This window comes from Hemicordylus capensis, chromosome 5 (assembly GCF_027244095.1).
Source record: "Hemicordylus capensis ecotype Gifberg chromosome 5, rHemCap1.1.pri, whole genome shotgun sequence".
Lineage (NCBI taxonomy): Eukaryota > Metazoa > Chordata > Lepidosauria > Squamata > Cordylidae > Hemicordylus > Hemicordylus capensis.
In genome coordinates this window covers 98,288,989-98,308,500 of record NC_069661.1, presented here as the reverse complement: position 1 = coordinate 98,308,500, position 19,512 = coordinate 98,288,989, and the positions used below count along the sequence as shown (strand labels likewise).

Sequence of the window (19,512 nt, the reverse complement as noted above, 5' to 3'; positions counted from 1 at the left end):
AAGTAGAATTGGTGATGAGAATTAATTTCTCTTCTCACAGGGTAAAGGAGACATTGATCAACTATTTCAGTCCTAATGCCTTCAGTCCCTGAACTGTCTGCATTCCTGTCTTTAGAAAGAAAAAGCAGGCATGCAAATAACAATGGGAAAACACAATGGCTTAGTTTACTGCTTTTATGCACAATTAGGTCTCCCACTATGTGAACAGAAATTGATACAGGTTATTGTTAACAGTCAAAGAGAGTTTGAGTATGGTGAAGTGTCTTTAGATGGCTTGAAATGTCTTAAAAGCAAATATTTTGGCATAATCAAACACTCTATTATACCTGAGAATATTGCAAGTGTTAATTCTGGGTATGTCCTTGCTAACTCTTCAGAGAGTTGATAATAGGACACAGAATATAAATGGGGCAAAGGCGAAGGCTGGCTCAGTATCCCATCAGTTCTCTGAACCTCCAGTTTATGAGCATAACGGAACATCTTCGGTTCTAGAATCTAGAATACAATGAAGCATATTTTGAGATATATATTCAAGCTTAGAATATTGTTTTAAACAGTAAAACTGGAAGTCCTAGCTCACAGACCACCAATTGGACAGCACCACATCAAGAATGTATTAAGTCACTCAATTGCTAAAATATACATTGTGGCCTCTATGTTTTTAGATGTAGAATAGCTTTAACTGAATTATGGACTCTGGAAAAGTAGATCACTGCACTGCCACAAGAAACTTCATTGATGTGAACAGGGGTACCCCAGGAACACGCTTAACATTAACACATATGCAACAGTTTTCTATGTTAACATTTTGAAAAATTTCATAGTATAAATTTCTAGATTTCAATTTCTTTTTAAACTTGCATACAAACCTGTAAGAGTTGCATAGCAACTTCATAGATAGCCCTAGAAGAGTCAGCTGCTTTAAATAATATAAGATTGAGCAGAGTCACTGTATCACACTGGTAATCCCTGTGAAGAAAAAAAGATAACAACTCTGAGGTGTTTATAAATAACAAACAAGTTTTATTTTTAAATAAACGAATCTTAATTGATTTTATTCAAGGAGTTCTCTAGTACCTGTTTTGGAACACACTGGCTATGGCTTTAAAACATCCAGCTGCTACCCGCTTAGAACCCGTATAACAGCGATCTACAGCCCAATACATGAGGTTACTCTGGTCGGGGTTGAGCTCCAGCAGCAACATAACTGCCTCACAACCTAGCTGATGAACCTAAACCAAAAATGCAACACTCAGAGGTGGAACACAATTTAAACTTACAAATTATTACAGAGACGTACATGCTTTACTTTTCATAAAAAGCAAACATTCAAGTAATCATAAGGAGAACAACATTAAAAATAAGCAGACTGATAACAAAGTACAGTCAGTCTCCTGGAATTAATGTTACAAAAATATTTAGCATTTCCCCAAAAAATTTAGCATTTACCACATTTGAGACTGCGATCCTATGCACATACCTGGAAGTATGGGACAGTGTGGGACTTACTTCGAGTAAACATGCATAGAATTGGACTGTTAGAGGTGTTATAAGTCGAGTCCACTTATTATTTTAAATAGCCTCTGCACACAGGTCCTGATCTGAGATGGCAGTCATAGTAAAACCACTAATCTTTTTTAAAAAAACTCAACCTTCTGATTTGGAAGGAAGCTTTCCTGGACCCCAATCACAGATGATTTGAATAGTGAGGTTTTAAATGTTAATGATATGGTATGTTACCTTCTTATCCTGCGAGTCCAAAATATTATCCAGCCATTTGTATAAATAACCATCGGGTGAAAGTCCTACATTATCTGCAACAGGGCCACAACAAAGTACAGCAGACATAGCCTTTAAAAATGGGAGAAAACATTCAGAGACAGATAAAATTGTTATAATTGTACTTTAAATGCATCATTTCCCTAAAATTCACTAAATGTAAGGCTTTATTATTCCACTCGTATTTTTTAGCCCGTTATAATAACGGGCGCTAGCCTTCCCACCCTCCCTCCCAGCTTCTGAGACCACCTTACCCCGGCCCTTGTCAGTTGGCCTGAGAAAATCGTTAATTGTAGAGGAAGAGAAAAGCTTGCAAGCAGTGCTTCTCTCTCTGCAAAGCCTCTTTCTGAACTGGCGCTTTGGGCGGAAAGGACGCCTCTTGCGTCCTTTCCACCCAAAGCGCCAGTTCGGGCAGAGTCTTTGTTCAGAGAGGAGCACTGCTTGCGCGCTCCTCACTCCCTCTTCAATTCAGGTCTTTCTTCGCCCAGCTGACATGGGCCGGGGTAAGGTGGTATTGGAAGTTGGGAGGGAGGGTGGGAGTTTGGCAGCAACGGCGGGGGCAGCATTTTTTCTTTTAGCCTTTAACGGCCTCCGCGCGGCCCCCGGTGTCTGGTCCCTGTCTCCCCGGTGTGGTCTCCGTTGTTCCTTTGGCCGAGGCGGCGGCTCTGCCGCCGCCTCGGCCAATTTCCCCCGCCGCCTGTTATCCGGCTTGGCGGCGGCCACTTCTGTTCTTTCCCCGGCCGGGTGAAGCCACCAAGATGGCTGCCTGGTGGCTGTGTCCATTTTGTCACGGCTGAACTGGGCATGCGCTCTGCGCATGCCCAGAACAGGCCAGGGAGGCAGGGACACACGCTTGGTGTCTGTCCATGGACGGACACCAAGCGTTTTATTAGAGAGGATTCCAAAACTAACAAATTATTACAGTTTTCAATTTTCTGAAAGAAGGATTAGCACAAAAAGGTTTAAAGCTTTTGTTCTATGCAGGTTGAATAGTATTGTACTGTTTACAAAAGAGGCTGATTATCTGTAGCAATAATAGATTCCTGTCATCTTGCACAATTATACAACAATATTGATATTTCAGGAGAATTGTGAACATGGCAAATATAAAAGCTAAGGAAAAAGTAGCTGATAAGTATGTCACTACTATAATCAAACACATGATGTCAAAGTATGTTCTTGTTACCTTCAATGCACAGTACTGATGTCTGTTTATCTGCATATTTCTATCACTGTATCTATCCAGAGGAGTGAACATTATGCTGAAAGGCCCTGCCCAATGACTGAACAACATAAAGAGACTGTGACGTAGGCTCTGCTGTGGGAAGACGCTTCTTCTCTGGTGTACTACAAAAGAAACATAAATTAATAGACCCTGGTATGTAAATGAAATTCCACAAATCAAAAAAACAAACAAGATGAGTTTCAGCCTTTTCAAAAGTGAAATAATTGCCTTTACTGCCCTTTTTTGGAAATCAAAGCTGAGTTATAGATTGTACTACAAGTCTTTTGGCTGCAGAAATTTAACATCCCCCAAGAGAAATAAATTAGTTTTAAGTTCTAATTCTAGTTAATGTACATACAGTGTGTCAAACATAGCTGGGATTAAAAAAATAGGGGGGGGGGAGAGGGAAGAAATAACTACCCCAATGTTACAGAACAGAAGCCTAAAGGTTTAAACATATTTGTGTACAGCATCCCTTTTAAAAACAGGTCTTTTGTGAGTTCATATATTTTAAATTGTTTGTAATATTTTAAAGATTGCATCAGTGTTTGTTTTTAGCCTTGGGGGCTGCATTTATTATCTGTTACCTGCAGAGTCTAGAAAACTGGACCGTAAATCCTGAAATAAATAAATAGATAAGCATATCCAATAAAGATGGAAAAATGTAAACGTGGTCTATGGTGAATACCTGGAACATTCTGAATGATATTTGCCACTAAGGCACTAAAATGGCATCGGATATCTTTCAGTGTGTCAGAGTCCTTTTCATTTTCTGCTTCTAGGAGTTGCCTTGTTAGATCCACGTATTCCAATAAAGTGTTGTTGAGGGAATGTGTTTCATTATCAAGGCCACCACTTGCACTATAAAGAAAACATGAACATTACAACTGAAGATCCATTTTAAACTCAAGGTTTTGGATTTTTAATTTTTTAAAATCTTTATTAAAACAAATTTACAACACTAAATAATAGTGATCCAAATATTGTTAACAATCAGCAAAGCATAATACAACAAACCACAATTCATCAATCCATCCCCAGCATAGCATCCCTCCAGTGGCTGTTGCTGGTGTCTATCTTATATTTCTTTTAAAGCTTGTGAGCCCTTTGGGGGCAGGGAGCCATTTTACTTATATATTTATATCTATGCAAACCACTTTGGGAACATAGGAAGCTGCCATATACTGAGTCAGACCATTGGTCTATCTAGCTCAGTTTTGTCTTCACAGACTGGCAGCGGCTTCTCCAAGGTTACAGGCAGGAATCTCTCTCAGCCCTATCTTGGAGAAGCCAGGGAGGGAACTTGGAACCTTCTGCTCTTCCCAGAGCGGCTCCATCCCCTAAGGGGAATATCTTACAGTGCTCACACTTCTAGTCTCCCTTTCATATGCAACCAGGGTGGACCCTGCTTAGCTAAGGGTACAAGTCATGCTTGCTACCACAAGACCAGCTCTCCTCTATGCGGGAAATTTGTTGAAATGCAGTATATAAATATTCGTCGTATTCGTATTTCATCCACACTCTAATATTGTCTGTGGTAGGAAAACAACCATAATTTTCCAGATTAGTGTAAAGAATAACATCTGACCAAATTACATAAAAAGAATTATTTGTAGTCTGGTTTGAACAGGATCAAATAATATGGGTTAGCTTTTCTGAGATTGAGATATGTCATAGGTTCTTGTACCAGATGTCCATCAACCAGGTTTGATTTTTCCAGTGTTTGGCTATAGCTAACCTTGCAGCAGTTACCATAAACACCATTAATTTTTTGGAATAATTATTGACCCCAGAAAATACATTTACTAACGCCAGCTGGGGGCATAGACCTATTTTCTGGTTTGTAATCCTGCACATCTCCATGAATACCTCTGTCCAAAAGGATAAGACCCTCAGAGAGGTCCACCAGAGATGAAAATAGGTTCCCTTCATCCCGCAACCACTCCAGTAAGGAAGAGAGCAATCTTTTTGGATGCAGGCTATTTTTACTGGGGTCAGGTACCATCTATGGAAACCTTTGAAAAATATCTTAATTTGAGTCAAAGAAGAAGTAATTGGCTTCTATTTCCATATGTTCATCAACTCCTGATATTTGATTTCCTGTTGGAAGTCATTTCGCCCAAGATGTTTTAAGGCTAGCCAGTGGGTTAAATGTGTGGTTAATAATCAAATAATATAATTTTGAAACCACACCTTTGAGGGTGTCTGGGACTGCCCAAACCAGTAAATTTTGTTAGTTGTCTATTAGCTTGTGCTATTCTTTCTGGGATGGATATAAAGCATCTGCACTGTAAAAGACGTATCCATGTACAGTACAAAGGACCCAAAATTTCCCCTATAGCCTCTAAATCAACAGGATTTCCCCCCTGGTAAATGTTACTTAATCTGGCAGCTTCCAGATCAGCAGCTTCCAACAGTGAGGAGATGTAAACAATCCATCAAATTTAGGGTGGCAGAAAATCGGAATGAGAGGGGAATATGGGGGCACTAAACTCTTATGCCATTTTGCCCAACTCTTGAAAAAGGCACTCAGAAAAGGATTGTCTGCTGCTTTAAATTTAATAATCCAATCTGTTATTAGAGGCAAGCTTTTAACTTCAGAGAAGCCCCCCAGAGGGAGCAAGTTAAAAATAAAAATATAGTAAAAGGTCTGCGAACCCCCCAAACGGGCCAGGGGTGTGTGTGTTTCAGTCCGTGGTCAAGCCAAACCGGGGGTGGTCTTCGAACTGAACCAGTTTGACTTTGAACCAGTTTGGTTCAGAACCTGCTCACACAGCCCTAATAGTAATTGGTAAGACTTGAAACAAAAACAATAATTTGGGTGGTAAATACATTTTAAGTGCTGCTACTTGCCCCAGCAAGGAGAGGTGAATCCCTTCCCACTTCCAAATCTTACTTTTGATAGATTTCAATACTGGAGTGAAGTTCAAACATATAAGATTGGTGAGATTGTTAGAAATGTGCACTCCCACATATCGAATATTTTTAGAGAATTTGAGAATGTCCAAGGATCTAATTATAAGGATCTTTTGACACTTGGTGCTGATCCCAATACACAAGATTTCTGATTTGGAAAGATTTATTTTTAATCCTGCTATTTTTCAGATTGCAACAACTCATCCTGTATAGATAAGATAGCCCATAAGGGATATGATATTATTAAGGCGATATCATCTGCATATAAACTGATCTTATGTTCAATACTATTAATAGTCAGTCCTTTCTGAAACTGGAAGGCCTGTCCAAATGAAGAGAACAGAAAGGAACATAAACTCTGGCAAAAGAAATGCAAGGTGACAATAAGGGAGGCAAAAAGAGAGTTTGAGGAACATTTAGCTAAAAGCATCAAGGGGAATAACAAAAACTTCTTTGAATACATCAGAAGCAGGAAACCTGCCAGGGAGGTGATTGGACCATTAGAAAATGAGGGAGTGAAAGGGATTCTTAAGGAGGATATGGAGGTTGCAGAGAAATTAAATGAGTTCTTTGTGTCCGTCTTCATGGCAGAGAATACTCAGCATATACCTGTCCCTGAAACAGGCTTTTCGGGGATGGAGGCTAAAGAACTGATTCAGATAGAAGGACGAGAGATGATGTTTGGAACTGTCTGGAAAAACTAAAAACTAGCAAATCACCAGGGCCAGATAGCATTCATCCAAGAGTCCTCAAAGAACTCAAATGTGAAATTGCCGACCTCCTTGCTAAAATATATAACTTACCCCTGCAATCAGGCTCTGTACCCAAGGATTGGAAATAGCAAATGTAACACCTATTTTCAAAAAGGGATCCAGGGGAGATCCGGGAAATTACAGGCTGGTTAGCTTAACATCTGTTCCAGGCAAATTGATGGAAAGCATTCTCAAGGATAAAATTGTAAAGCACATAGAAGAACAGGCCTTGCTGGGAGAGAACCAGCATGGCTTCTGCTAAGGTAAATCTTGCCTCACCAACCTTTTGGAGCCCTTTGAGAGTGTCAACGAGTGTGTGGATCAAGGTGATCCAGCTGACATAGTCTACCTGGACTTCCAAAAAGCTTTTGACAAAGTTCCTCATCAAAGACTCCTGATGAAACTTAGCGGTCATGGGATAAGGGGACAAGTACATGTGTGGATTGCTAACTGGTTGAAAGACAGGAAACAGAGCATAGGGATAAATGGAGAGTTTTCACAATGGAGGGAAGTAATAAGTGGGGTCCCCCTGGGATATGTACTTGGACTAGTGCTTTTTAATTTATTCATAAATGATCTAGAAGCAGGGGTAAGCAGCGAGGTGGCCAAATTTGCAGATGATACCAAACTCTTTCGGGCAGTGAAATCCAAAACGGATTGTGAGGAGCTCCAAAAGGATCTCTCCGAACTGGGGGAGTGGGCAACAAAGTGGCAAATGCAGTTCAGGGTTGGCAAGTGTAAAGTGAAGCATACTGGGACGAAAAACCCAAACTCCATGTATATGCTGATGGGATCTGAGCTGTTGGTGACTGACCAGAAGAGGGATCTTGGGGTCGTGGTGGACAGCCCGTTGAAGGTGTCGACTCAATGTGCGGCAGCTGTGAAAAAGGCCAATTCCATGCTAGGGATCATTAGGAAAGGAATTGAAAATAAAACTGCTAATATTATAATGCCCTTATACAAAACTATGGTGCAGCTACACTTGGACTAATGCGTACAATTCTGGTCACATCTAAAAAAGGACATTGTAGAACATTGTAGAGGTGCGGAAGAGGGCAACCAAGATGATCACGGGCCTAGAGCACCTTTCTTATGAGGCAAGGCTACAACACCTGGGGCTATTTAGTTTAGAAAAAAGATGACTGCTGGGAGACATTCTAGAGGTCTATAAAATCATGCATGGTGTGGAGAAAGTGGATAGAGAGAAATTCTTCTCCCTCTTACATAACACTAGCACCAGGGGTCATCCCATGAAACTGATTTCCAAGAAATCTAGGACCAACAAATGGAAAGACTTTTTCACACGGTGCGTAATCAACTTGCGGAATTCTCTGCCACAAGATGTGGTGACAGCCAACAACCTGGATGGCTTTAAGAGGGATCTGGATAACTTCACGGAGGAGAGCTCTATCATTGGCTACTAGTCGGAGGGCTGTAGGCCCCCTCCAGCCTCTAAGGTAGGATGCCTCTGAGTACCAGTTGCAGGGGAGTAACAGCAGGAGAGAGGGCATGCCCGCAACTCCTGCCTGTGGCTTCCAGCGGCATCTGGTGGGCTACTGTGCGAAACGGGATGCTGGACTTGACCGGCCTTGGGCCTGATCCAGCTGGGCTGTTTTTATGTTCTTTAATCTGCTGGTTACCTCTGAAGGGCAGACCTAAGGGCTTCAAGCTTTTGAAATATTCCAAAAGACATTTTACTAGAACCAGACAGCATTTGTTGGGACCCTTTGATTTGCATAGAAGCTGAAACCCAAAACGTAACAAAAGCAGTGCCACGACAAGCACCTCTGCAACTAAAAGTGGTCCCGATGTTTAGTTGTCCTTCTTGCCAGGCATATCCTTTAGAATTATAAAAAGCAGCTATGACTTCAGTGGGCCCTGGGTTGCTCCACATGCTTTAGTACAGAGTATGATAAAGGTAGCCAGTTTATACATGTTCTCAAAACTCATTTATCATAATCAACATGTTTAGTGTTTTCAAAGTATTTGAAACACTGAGCTGCTTCATTTAATCTTCACACATCCTCCATCACCATTGTGAAAGAAGACTGCAGCTGGAAGAGGGAAAGCCCCATCACACTAAGAAGAAGGATCTAAACTCAGCCCTCTATTGGAGGATAAGTAACTTGCAATCTGGATCCTACTTTTGTGTTTCAAGTCCCTTATATGTGTAGTTTTTGGAACATATTCATGACACCTGCATAATTATAAATGGAAGCCTTGTAGAGCTGACCTGTTTCTCTCTCACAAATTACCTTTTGTTCCACAGAGATACCTGTATGAAAAATCTTGGAACCTGGAAGCACTGCTTGATTAACAAAATATGGGGCCCAGACAGTGTTCCATACTCTGGGGCCCCACACTTCCCCATGCCTCCACTTATACTGATGCAGAGAGACAGATATCCTTTCTCTGCAAACAGATGGCCTTGTTAGGCTGGGGGCTTCCTCTGAAGCACATTACAGAGCAAGTGTGGTGTAATGTTTTACTGTGTCCAATTTAAACCAGCTAGATTCAGTCCAAACAACTGTTCAAACACAAAGCTAGCTGGATGACTTGTGGGCAAGTCACCGTCTCTCAGCCTATCTTATTGCACTGGATATTGTGTGAGGATAAGTGGTGGTGGTGGTAGAAAAACATGTATGCCAACCTGAGCTCCTTCGAGAAAGTGGGATAAATGAGTAATAAAGAAATGAACACATTCAAGCATAGAATTTAACCAGCTTCATCTGGCAAATTTATTTGTTCTTAAGTTTCATGCCTACCTGTGACTAATGACCCCAGCATCTGCCAACAGTTCAAATATTCGGACAAGCTGTACACGTAAAATATCTCGACGCCTGCGTCGTTTCATATTCTGTTAGAAAAGATAAATAGAGCTGTACAATGAAACTAACATCTGGCAGATTAGTTGTGTCTTTTAAAAGAAAGAGATAATATACCATTTTTGTCATTTAAGTTCCAAACAACAGCCAAAGGCAAATCAAACTAAGGACTCTTTTTCAAAATAGCTATATCTTATTCATGTTGAGGTTTCTTGACATTGGAACTTAAAGGGGTCCAAATGTATTCCTTCCTGCCAGAACAAGCCTGGATTTATGCCTTCTTATATTTGGTACAGGACTGCCATTACAGAAGTAATGCTTTAATTTTTAGTGTAAACTCATCTGAATTGGCTATTATGGTGCATTTTGGCACTTACAGAATACACGTGTTCTTTGCCACTGATCTATATGATTGTTTAGCCAAAGGCATTAATGGAGTGTTTCATTCCTTACTATTTATATTAGTTCTGCAATAGGATACTCAATGTAATTTTTTTCTTATTACCTCTGGCCTTCTTTCAAGTGCTTCTTTAATTATTGGATGCAACTCTTCTATTAGTTCCCTGGGTGGGGGGAAAAAAGAAAAGAATTACTTTTAAGATCGGCAATTAAATGCCCAAATATTGCCAGACAAAAAAATACTGAGATATCTGCTCCTAGATAACATTTGAATCCATGCATTTAAATTTATTTATTCTTCTATACAACTGTGACATACAATAAATAACCATGCAAACGAATGATAACATATAGTAAACAACTCTTTTCCTTTTCCAAAATTTGTTTTCTTGATGGAAATAGGGAATGAGCAAAACAATCAGATCAAGGGTCAGTCATACTGAAGAATAAAGCTTATATGAGAATTACATGTCTGATATAAGTAGGGAAAGTACTAGATAGAGTTTAGGCATGCAGCAAATATTGGCACAACATAGAAATATTTTAATTCCAGGCATTTCTTTGCTTTCTTTAAAACATGAATGTGTAGTCCAGTACTCAACAGTACTTGTAACCTCACAGTTGATGGTAATACTGTTTCATGAATTATCTAAATTCAGGAACTCTGGAAGTCCTGTAGAGGTCACTCTAAGCATGTAAAGAATGAAACTTTTAAAAACAAACAAACCCATAAGGGTGCAAAGTCTGATTTCTTGGCCAAGAAATGGTCCTGAATCCATGGGATTAATAAGAGGCAAGGTACATAGCTAATGTGTTCTATCAGTGGACAGTTCTGCCTACAGGAGCATTTCATATTTTAAAAGTAGTAAAATTTCAAGCTCTGCAAAGCGTTCTGAAGCTTCGCCCTTCATGCGTAGTGCATAGCCTGTATGCTTGGCAGCAGAGCTCTTCTCAGCTCAGCTCCTTAACAGCTGCTGTTGGAAGGAGAACCTGGCTGAGTTGTTAAGGTAAGGAAGGCAAGTACATCCGAAGAGCGGGGAGGATGGGTAGGTGTTGTGAATGATACCAGATCACCCAAAGATCAAAAGTTACAGGTGAGCAATCTGTTTTTCTTAGTGGTTAGAATGCTATGAGGAGCTTGAAATCTTTCCACAGGGACTATTGCGCAGGCACAAAGCCCATGTTGTGAAGGATATCAAATCACCACTAAGATCAAACTAGATAGAATTTAAATGGTTACCTAAAAGCACCCGGGCTGGTCCTGCCAAGGCCCAGCACAAGGGATTCTGTGATCTCCATGCTCTCAGAGCGCATCATTGGAACAATGTGCTTGAACAACGATGAAGGGGATGGAACACCAATTATCTGGAAATGCAAACAGAATATCAGTACAGATACATATAATAATTTAATCAATATCAGGAAATGGCAGTTAAGAAAAGAGGGTTAAATCGTTATAAGAACAAATGCTCAGGAAAGGGTAGATAAGAAAAGAGGGTTAAAGAGCACACCCCAATCCCCATCAAAGAGGATATTTATTATTTTATTTACTTATTTATCAAATTTATATGCCATCCTAAACTGCTGTCTCTGGGTGGCTGTATTGCATATATGCAGCTTCATAAGGGACCATGACTGACTCTTTATCTAGGGTTGGATATGTTTCTTAACTGGTCTCACAAGTAATTTTGTTTTACCTACAGTACATCACTGCTATTCCGATGTTCTTAGTACAATAAACTTGACGGATTAGAATGACAATACAAGCAGCATGTAAGGAGATATTAACACATTTGCTACTTTAATATGTCTTCTAGGTTTTACTTCAGGAGTGAACTTAACCTGAAAACTAAAAGTAACCAGCAATGCACAAACATTCAACATATTACGTTCCGATCTTGTTACTTGTTGCAAATTTTAAGTGAATACGTGAAGATAATGAACTGAAGATAATTATGTGCTCTAAAACTCTGCAGTAACCTGGCTTAGCAATAGCCGCAGAATGAGTTTGTAATTCAAACCTTTTTGGAAATAGCTCTAATGGTCTTGGAATCCAAGAATATCTACATAAATACCATTAATATTCACAATTATCTACATTAATGAGTTCACTGTGACTATGCATCTAATATATAATAGTTATTTTCCACAAGATTACTGCTTGTTATCAAATCTTCTAGTTTTTATATAAAAGTAAAGTTAACCTTTCATGATCTTATAAAGTCATTATACACAGTTTCTTTTTAAAGCTGCAGTACCAGTAGAGAGGAAACAGGTGACAACCTAAGTATTCATCAAGTTAAACCTTTTAGTTTCACGAAATATAAATATGATAATCATAGAACGGCAAATTTTTTGTCTGATATATTCAGACTATTTTTTAAAAACTTGAAAACAATCTTCCTGACCTGTCCATACTTTTCTCTGCCACAGTTACAGATTTGTTAGTGCATGCTTTGCAATTTGGGCTTCCACTTTGCAAAGGAAATAAATCACTTGGGGGCAAGAATCTCAAGTCCACCGCTGCTGCAGAGGATCCTAATATGGTTCAATAAAGCTCTGTCCTGCCTGCCCCTGACAACCTATGTGTGCTTGCACACACAGGCAGTATGATGGATGGGGATATTGGAGCCATATACAATAGAAATTTATACTGGTGTCTTTATAGGCACCAAAGCAGAAGAAAACAGGGTTTTAGTGACCCCAATTAGGACATTCTATTTGCAAGTGCTATGCTTCCAGAAGACTGGATTGTGCTTTGTGTCTTTTGCAGCTGGACTGGTATTCTATCTGAACTCTCACTGTCATCTGTTGTTGGGGTCTGTTTATTATTTTTTTTGGGGGGGGAGGTCTAAATAGTCTCCATGCAACTTACAGGCATTTTACCTTCCATCCTTTCCCTTCCTTTCCTTCTCTTGTTTATTCTATCCCTCACTGGTTTCTCTATGTCTAAATCATGGACTGTAAATTCTTGGGTATGTCTATTTATTTGCTTTTAGTGAAGCATCAGGCACAACTGTTAGTACAGTATAAATAAAAAAAGATTACTATTTCTCTTTCCCTTCCCCCATGTGACCTGCTACGCTGATTGCAAGAAAGCAGAAGTGTTGCCAGTTGTATTTTTAAAAAGCATAATGGCCTTAGGAGGCTAACTATAATTTGGTAGCACATGCTAACCGCACCTATTTGAAATTGGTGTTTTTAGGTTTATCAGCCTACCTACAATTCCCAACTTTATTTTCCTACATGAACATTAGACTTGAAAATAAATTCCCTTGGTATTTATGTTCAATACTTTGGCTCAACTGAGATATCACACCAAACCATAGTTTGAACTTCCAAACATACAAGCAAACCATGATTTAGAGCTGCTTGTCTGCATTTTCCATCTGCTCAGCAATCTTGAGCCTATGGTGCAGGGACTCGCCCCCTCCCCCCCCAAAAAGAACAAAGGGCGGAGTAATGGCTTTATGATTTGACAATACAGGTATCATACCAAACTTCAGCCAGAGCAAGCCATGGATGCATACCCACTTTATACCTTGGTTTCTGCTGGCTGACTGCAAGTCATGGGCTGTCAATTCAGATGTCACTCCAAACAATGTAGTTAATCTTCTTTAACAAGGTTTGGCATTATGCCTGAATTGAGGGTTTCAGTTACAAAAAGTTACAAAGGCCAACAGTTTAAAATGTTGTAACCCACAGCTCACTTATTTCAAATGTCAGCTACAACCTCACTAGCAAAAGACAGGCTTTCTGTTCATTACACTGACAATCAAGGAGAATGAAGCAAGAAAAATAAATCTGAGAGTCTGCTTTATCTCACTGGATGAACTGCTTGGAGTGGCGGGGGGGGGGGGAGAGACCTCTTTCATTACAAATAAAATAAATATAATTAAAACTTTAGGTAAACAACCAAGCCAGTGAATTTTTAGACAATGAACATTTATTTAAAAGGTGTGTTGCATCTGGAGCATGAAGATATATTGATTTGAGAGAAATCAAAAGCAGAACTTCTTTGTTTAAAACTGGAGAGCAACTACAAGGAGTGGGGAGGGCTCAGTAGTTCTCTTATTTCATTTGTGGAAAGAAGGCAAAGCAAACTTCTTTGGCAATAACTGACTTCATCCTCTGCCAACCAAAGTCAGCACCTCGTCTGCTGTGAGGAAAAATATGAACCAGAGCTCAAACTGAGCCATACCTAATAGAGTGTACCTTCTAGTGGCTTGAGAATAGAGCACCTTATGCTAAGAAAAGCTTCGGAAAAGGATCTATAAACCAATTCTACACTTTCACATTTCATTATAAATCACATGAAAATAAGGGAACAAGAGATGGGTCACTCCTAAACTACTTAAAATATGTTGTTAGAAATGCACAGAAGTGTTGGGTGAACATACTCTCGAATCAATGCTGTAGCCACTATCTGGAGTAGACGCCAGCGTCTCAGGGGGGGAACATCTTACAGAACCTGCAGATGCAGAAAAGGATGTAGAAGTTGCTGCACTGCAGCAAAGGATCAGGTAGTTTCTCCAGAGTCCAATATAGGAGTCACTGCTTATAGCTGTATTTACTTTCTTGGCATTGATAGGGCTGCTGTTTAAAAAAGAAGAAGAAAAAAGGAACAGCTAGTTTTTTCTTTAAAAAACACACTTCATAAATATATTGAATATTTTCAAATAATATAATATGTAAGACAGATACATAAAGCCAGGAGTGTGTGTGATCTGAATATGTAAGTAATCTGAAAGATTAGGCTTCTCAGAAAATCTTCATAAAATGTTTTCTAGTCCTCAGCATTGCAGGGGAAATTGGGAGTAAAGTTTATTTCATATCCTTTAAAGAAATGTATTTGCATTTAATATCTTGTCATCTCTCTTTATATCATTTTATCACTGAATTCAGATTAAGCTAGAATCAAAATTAGTGCTAACACAAAATGTAATTGATATTTCAATTTCCATATGCATGAATGAGAAGTGCTTAATTAGTTAAAATTAAGACGTGCACTTACTTTATGTCAACCTGCGGAGACAATAATTGGAGTCTGGTATAAGCAAACATCCAAGCATAGCTCACAGCTGTAGGGCAGTGCTTTGGAAGATATTCCTGTTTCATAAAACTGGAGAGGCTAATAATCCAAGGGTCTTGGCCCTGAGTTACATGTGCAAATATCCATATATGTGATGGACTAACAACATCAAACTGATGGCTGATCGGCGAGGAGCTCCAGTCAGCTAATGTTTGTAAATCAATTGAACTGGGACAGTACAGTAACATAGTCTGTGTATATGAACAAAAGACAAACAGGTTTAGTACACAGTTATAAGTACAATTTTAAAAAATTGCCTCTGCTCAAGTGACCAGACAAAATGCTTCTGATCTCTGAAGAGAACCAGCTTTCTCCCCCAAGTTAAGAGAAAGAATGGGTCATAGTTTCATACATACCTTTGCCTTTTCGCTTTGCTGTGAACTACCCCTTTCCCTTATCAGCATAAACCATGGTACCACACTATGCCTTATCAACAGCAGCATAATGCAAAGCATGGGGAGGGGAGATTTGTGCAGGAGAGGGGAGGAGGTCATGTGCACCAGCTAGCAGTCTGCTCCTAATCTCTTTATCACAGTTAAGAGATCAGCAGCAGATGTGTGCACTGAAAAAGGATAATTCCCCCACAAAAACGTGAGAGGGGCCTCAGAGGCAATCATCTTTATAACTCTTACAAAAGACAATGAATGAATATGCTTTGGTACGTGATGGCCTATACAATGGTTCTAAATACTGAACATGTGCCTCTGCCTTATGGGTCTACTTAGTCCAGTAGTACTAGTCTACTCTGACTGCCAGTGGTTCTTCAGGAGCCTTTCAGAGTCCTGCTAACCAGGGATGTCAAGGACTGAACATGGGACCTTTTGCATGCAGAGCATGTGCGCTACCACTGAGCAAAATTTCTCTCTCAGTATCCTTGATGTATTAAACACAGCTATTTTTTATTTATGAACATGTATTGATTTTTCTTCTTCTTTTTGCATTTGTACCACTGGCTATAAAGTCTTTTTTTTTAAATGTGGCCGCTAGTTTTTACTGCCTAGGCATGAGCACTGACTGGTACAGCTATTCATTTGATTCAACTTAAAGATTTTAGAAACCAAATGAAAATACAGAAATCCACTAGTTAGAAAATACAAAAATTCAAATCTAGTGCAGGGATCAATCCTAAAGCATAGCCACAGGTTCAAATGTCCTAATTAGCTAGAGTGGTGAATATCCTCTGCTATAGCACATAATTGTGCTTGCATTATGTAAGCTAGGGTGGAAAAGCTTCTCTTGGGTTGTCTTGTGTGGTACTTTTCTGTCCCTAGCAGTTGTGGATCCCAGCATAAATGTGTACCAGTCCACATGAAGTAGTAACAAACAAAAGGGCTGAAAAGGGAGACGGTTACTTGACAATTAGGTCAAGTTTGGGCTAGGCCTGCTCTGTTTGCTAACAGAGATGTAATTTTTCTGCAATTCTGAAGCTATGGTTAGCTGAGGCTGAGAGGGGAGAGACTGTTTCTGTACCATATTTTATAACTTTATTACTTTAAAGATACAAAATGAATTGTGTACAACTTATTTAGCATAAAAGATTATTTTTAAATAAATAAAACTAAGTCGTTTATAAACTTTTAACTATTGTAAGTATTCTAAACAACAATTGCACATATGCATGGCACTAGAAATAAACTTGTAATCTTAACACTCCTGATACTCTGCCAGTTGAAAATTAAGGCGAAGGAATTGAAAGATATGTACTTCCTTTTGTGGATCTTAGTGTCAAAATGGGATGGGATGGGACCAGGAAGAAGCAGATTCCAAGCTATCCAATTTAAATGTTCAGGTTTCTCCTGAGGCTTTAGTACCCACAATTGCAGCACTTGGCACTTTCTTTTAACTCTCTCTACACAAGCAGGATAATAGATGCTTGTTTTTCTGTAGAAAAGTGAAACATGAGCCCAATTCAGGCACTATGCTGTACAAATGTACAGATGTGTGTGCACTCATACATGTGTTTGTGTGAATGACTGTACCTGCGTTCATGTTAAAAGTAAACCTGGGTACAGGCCCCTCAAATGCATGGTGCAGATAGGAAGTGTGCTGCTGTACCTGTGTTCAGCATAACATGTAAATAACTGTGTCTGTGTACAGATATGTACCCATGTACACTCATTATACGAGTGTTCCACATAATATGTGAATGGGGCTCTGATGTAACTGAGGTGAGAAATTATCTCAAAAGTTGAACGGGGCCAAATAAGGAAGAAAGTATATCCACCAGATCAAAAGAAGGCAGGCCAGAGCAACCATTTACAAGCAAAGAAGGGCTATAGGAAGAGCCTAGATCTCTGCATTTCTTTAAGAAAGAGAACAAAGTATCCTGTGTTGGGCAAAAGCCAAAGTGCATCTAAGATTTGAGAGTGATATATTATACAGGCTTAAAACTTGCCTTGTAAAGAATTTCATGCATTATTTTGAGAGAGAGAGAGAGATTTCATTAGAGGATCCCCCCCACCCCATTTCCCAAGATTTTCAATTTTTCTACCTTTGGTGGGGGGGGGGGGAAAGAAAACCCCTATTTCCCCTCCCCACAGTTTTCCGTTTCCCCCCACCACAGACCTTCATCTCTGTATTTGTCAGGCAATTCACTAGCAAAAGCAGAAGAGCCACAAGTCACTGTTTGCTTAACTGCTTTTACAGCTTATGTATAAGATCAAACAGACCAGCAATTATGGGAGCTCCATCATGGTATCTGGACTCCAGATACTAAGAACTGTGCCAGCACAGATACTTTAAAAAAAAAGTTCATGCAAGGACATTAGGGTAGTCTTATAAGGCACTGAACAGCATTCACCTCAATATAATCCTATGTATGAAGTGCATTATAGCTAGTAAATAAGCAAAGCAAATAATTATGCACTTTCAAAACACTACTATTATATATTATAAACTACACATAGAGACAGAAGTTGTTTTTAATCTTACTTGATCAGCACCAGTGAGATGTATGAAACTTTCAAGAATAGATGAACTCAGTCTATCCATCACATCTATGGCCAGCTCATCATCACCCTAAAAGATACAAAGATCTGATGAATGAAAAAGTCAAGGAATATTAAGACAAGGCATTTAATTTGCTATTAGTATTCTGCTACATAAAGCAGTTGGCTTACCTTAGAAATGTCTAGAACTGTGAATAAGGCCCTTATTTCTTTAAGACAACTAACAGCTAATCTTCTAGTGGCAGGTCTTGTGTTGCAAAGAATGACCAAAGCAAAGCCTTCAACCACATGGAACACACTTGAATAAGGGGTCCTTTCCAAGGGAAGGGTAGGAGCAGATCCGTTGGCAACACCACGCTAAAGAATGGGAAGAAAGAGAAATTACTGAAATCAGTAAACCTACTTATTTGTACTTATTAGCAATAGGAACAGTCTGTGCTCATTCTTTCCACTGCTTCATTCAGAATTTACTACTGTTAGGGAAAGCCAGGCATGATATTATCACTGTTTACATTATTGCCAGGGGAGGATATTATCTATGGGCAAAATGGGAAGCACCCAACTTAAATTTCTCAATTAGCCATTGTCTCTTCCTCCATTTTGTGTGCCTATTGGTTCCCTCTGTTGTTCCCTACTGCTCTTGCCTGCAACCTGCTGCTTTAAGAGTTGTGAGGTGGGCAACGATAGCAAAAAACAAATGAAAAGCCTCGGATCTTTTAAAATATTATATTAGTAAGGCAGGAACCAATAAGCACGCTCACTTTTGTTTTTGCAAAGTGGGAGGTCTTACAACCACCCTATAAACCAATCAGAGAGGGACTAAGCTGATCGACCCCTCAGTCAGCCAATCAGAGTGCCCAGAGAGTAGGGAAATCTTTTTCTTTTAGCTACTCAGAAGAATCCAATCACCATTTTGGTTAGAGACCAGGTAGGCTGGATGCTCTTGCTAAGTCTGATCTTTTGCTGGCATCTTTGTTAGTGTTTGCTAGGGAGGAATTCAACCCTCTACTTTCTCTCCTTTGCTTTCTGATCTGATCTGTATGCAAAGCATTAGGGCCCATTCTTAAAATGGCATGCCGTAAAACAATGGAAGGAACAGCAAACTATAAGACTGCACCAGGGGCGTAGCAAGGTTGGAGTGGGCCCAGATACAAGATTTTAAAATCCCCCCCCCCGAAGCTCAGCTCATGAAGTAAAGAAATCTTACATGAGGCTGAATAGTGGTAACAAAAAGCAGAGTAAAATATATCTCTCTCTCTATCTCTCCTATGTGCCACAATAGAACACCATCCTAAATTATTTTTAAAAAGGTTTTGTAAATTGTGGACGATGCAAGTTGGGGTTGTCTTGTAATGAAAAGTGGTATATAAATACAACAATAAATAAATACAACAATAAATAAAATGCAAGTCATTTATTGGTACTAGAGAAAGACATGCTGTTCTGGTAGCTCCAGGTCTTAACACTCACATCAATTTCGGAGGATGAATACCAACTGAAGGAAGCCCGGGCGGGTGCGTGGTTGGGGGAGTCAGTCATGTGACTTGCCTCTGCCCCCCCCCCGGGCAATGGGCCC

At 39.6% G+C, this 19,512-nt stretch overlaps 1 protein-coding gene across 6 annotated transcripts in view; it reads right to left on the bottom strand.

Moving 5' to 3' along the window:
- Positions 1-19,512, bottom strand: part of FRYL (FRY like transcription coactivator) — a 286,750-nt gene that overhangs the window by 83,910 nt on the left and 183,328 nt on the right. For all 6 annotated transcript variants that reach the window (XM_053253420.1, XM_053253414.1, XM_053253415.1 and 3 more), the window contains 13 exons: positions 18,108-18,293; positions 17,920-18,006; positions 14,911-15,179; positions 14,297-14,492; positions 11,137-11,261; positions 10,003-10,060; positions 9,438-9,529; positions 3,693-3,865; positions 2,966-3,126; positions 1,741-1,851; positions 1,078-1,232; positions 870-969; positions 327-495 (listed from right to left, as the gene is read on the bottom strand). In XM_053253420.1, coding sequence (XP_053109395.1) covers positions 327-495; positions 870-969; positions 1,078-1,232; positions 1,741-1,851; positions 2,966-3,126; positions 3,693-3,865; positions 9,438-9,529; positions 10,003-10,060; positions 11,137-11,261; positions 14,297-14,492; positions 14,911-15,179; positions 17,920-18,006; positions 18,108-18,293 — 1,882 coding nt within the window. The remainder of the gene's footprint in view (positions 1-326; positions 496-869; positions 970-1,077; positions 1,233-1,740; positions 1,852-2,965; positions 3,127-3,692; positions 3,866-9,437; positions 9,530-10,002; positions 10,061-11,136; positions 11,262-14,296; positions 14,493-14,910; positions 15,180-17,919; positions 18,007-18,107; positions 18,294-19,512) is intronic.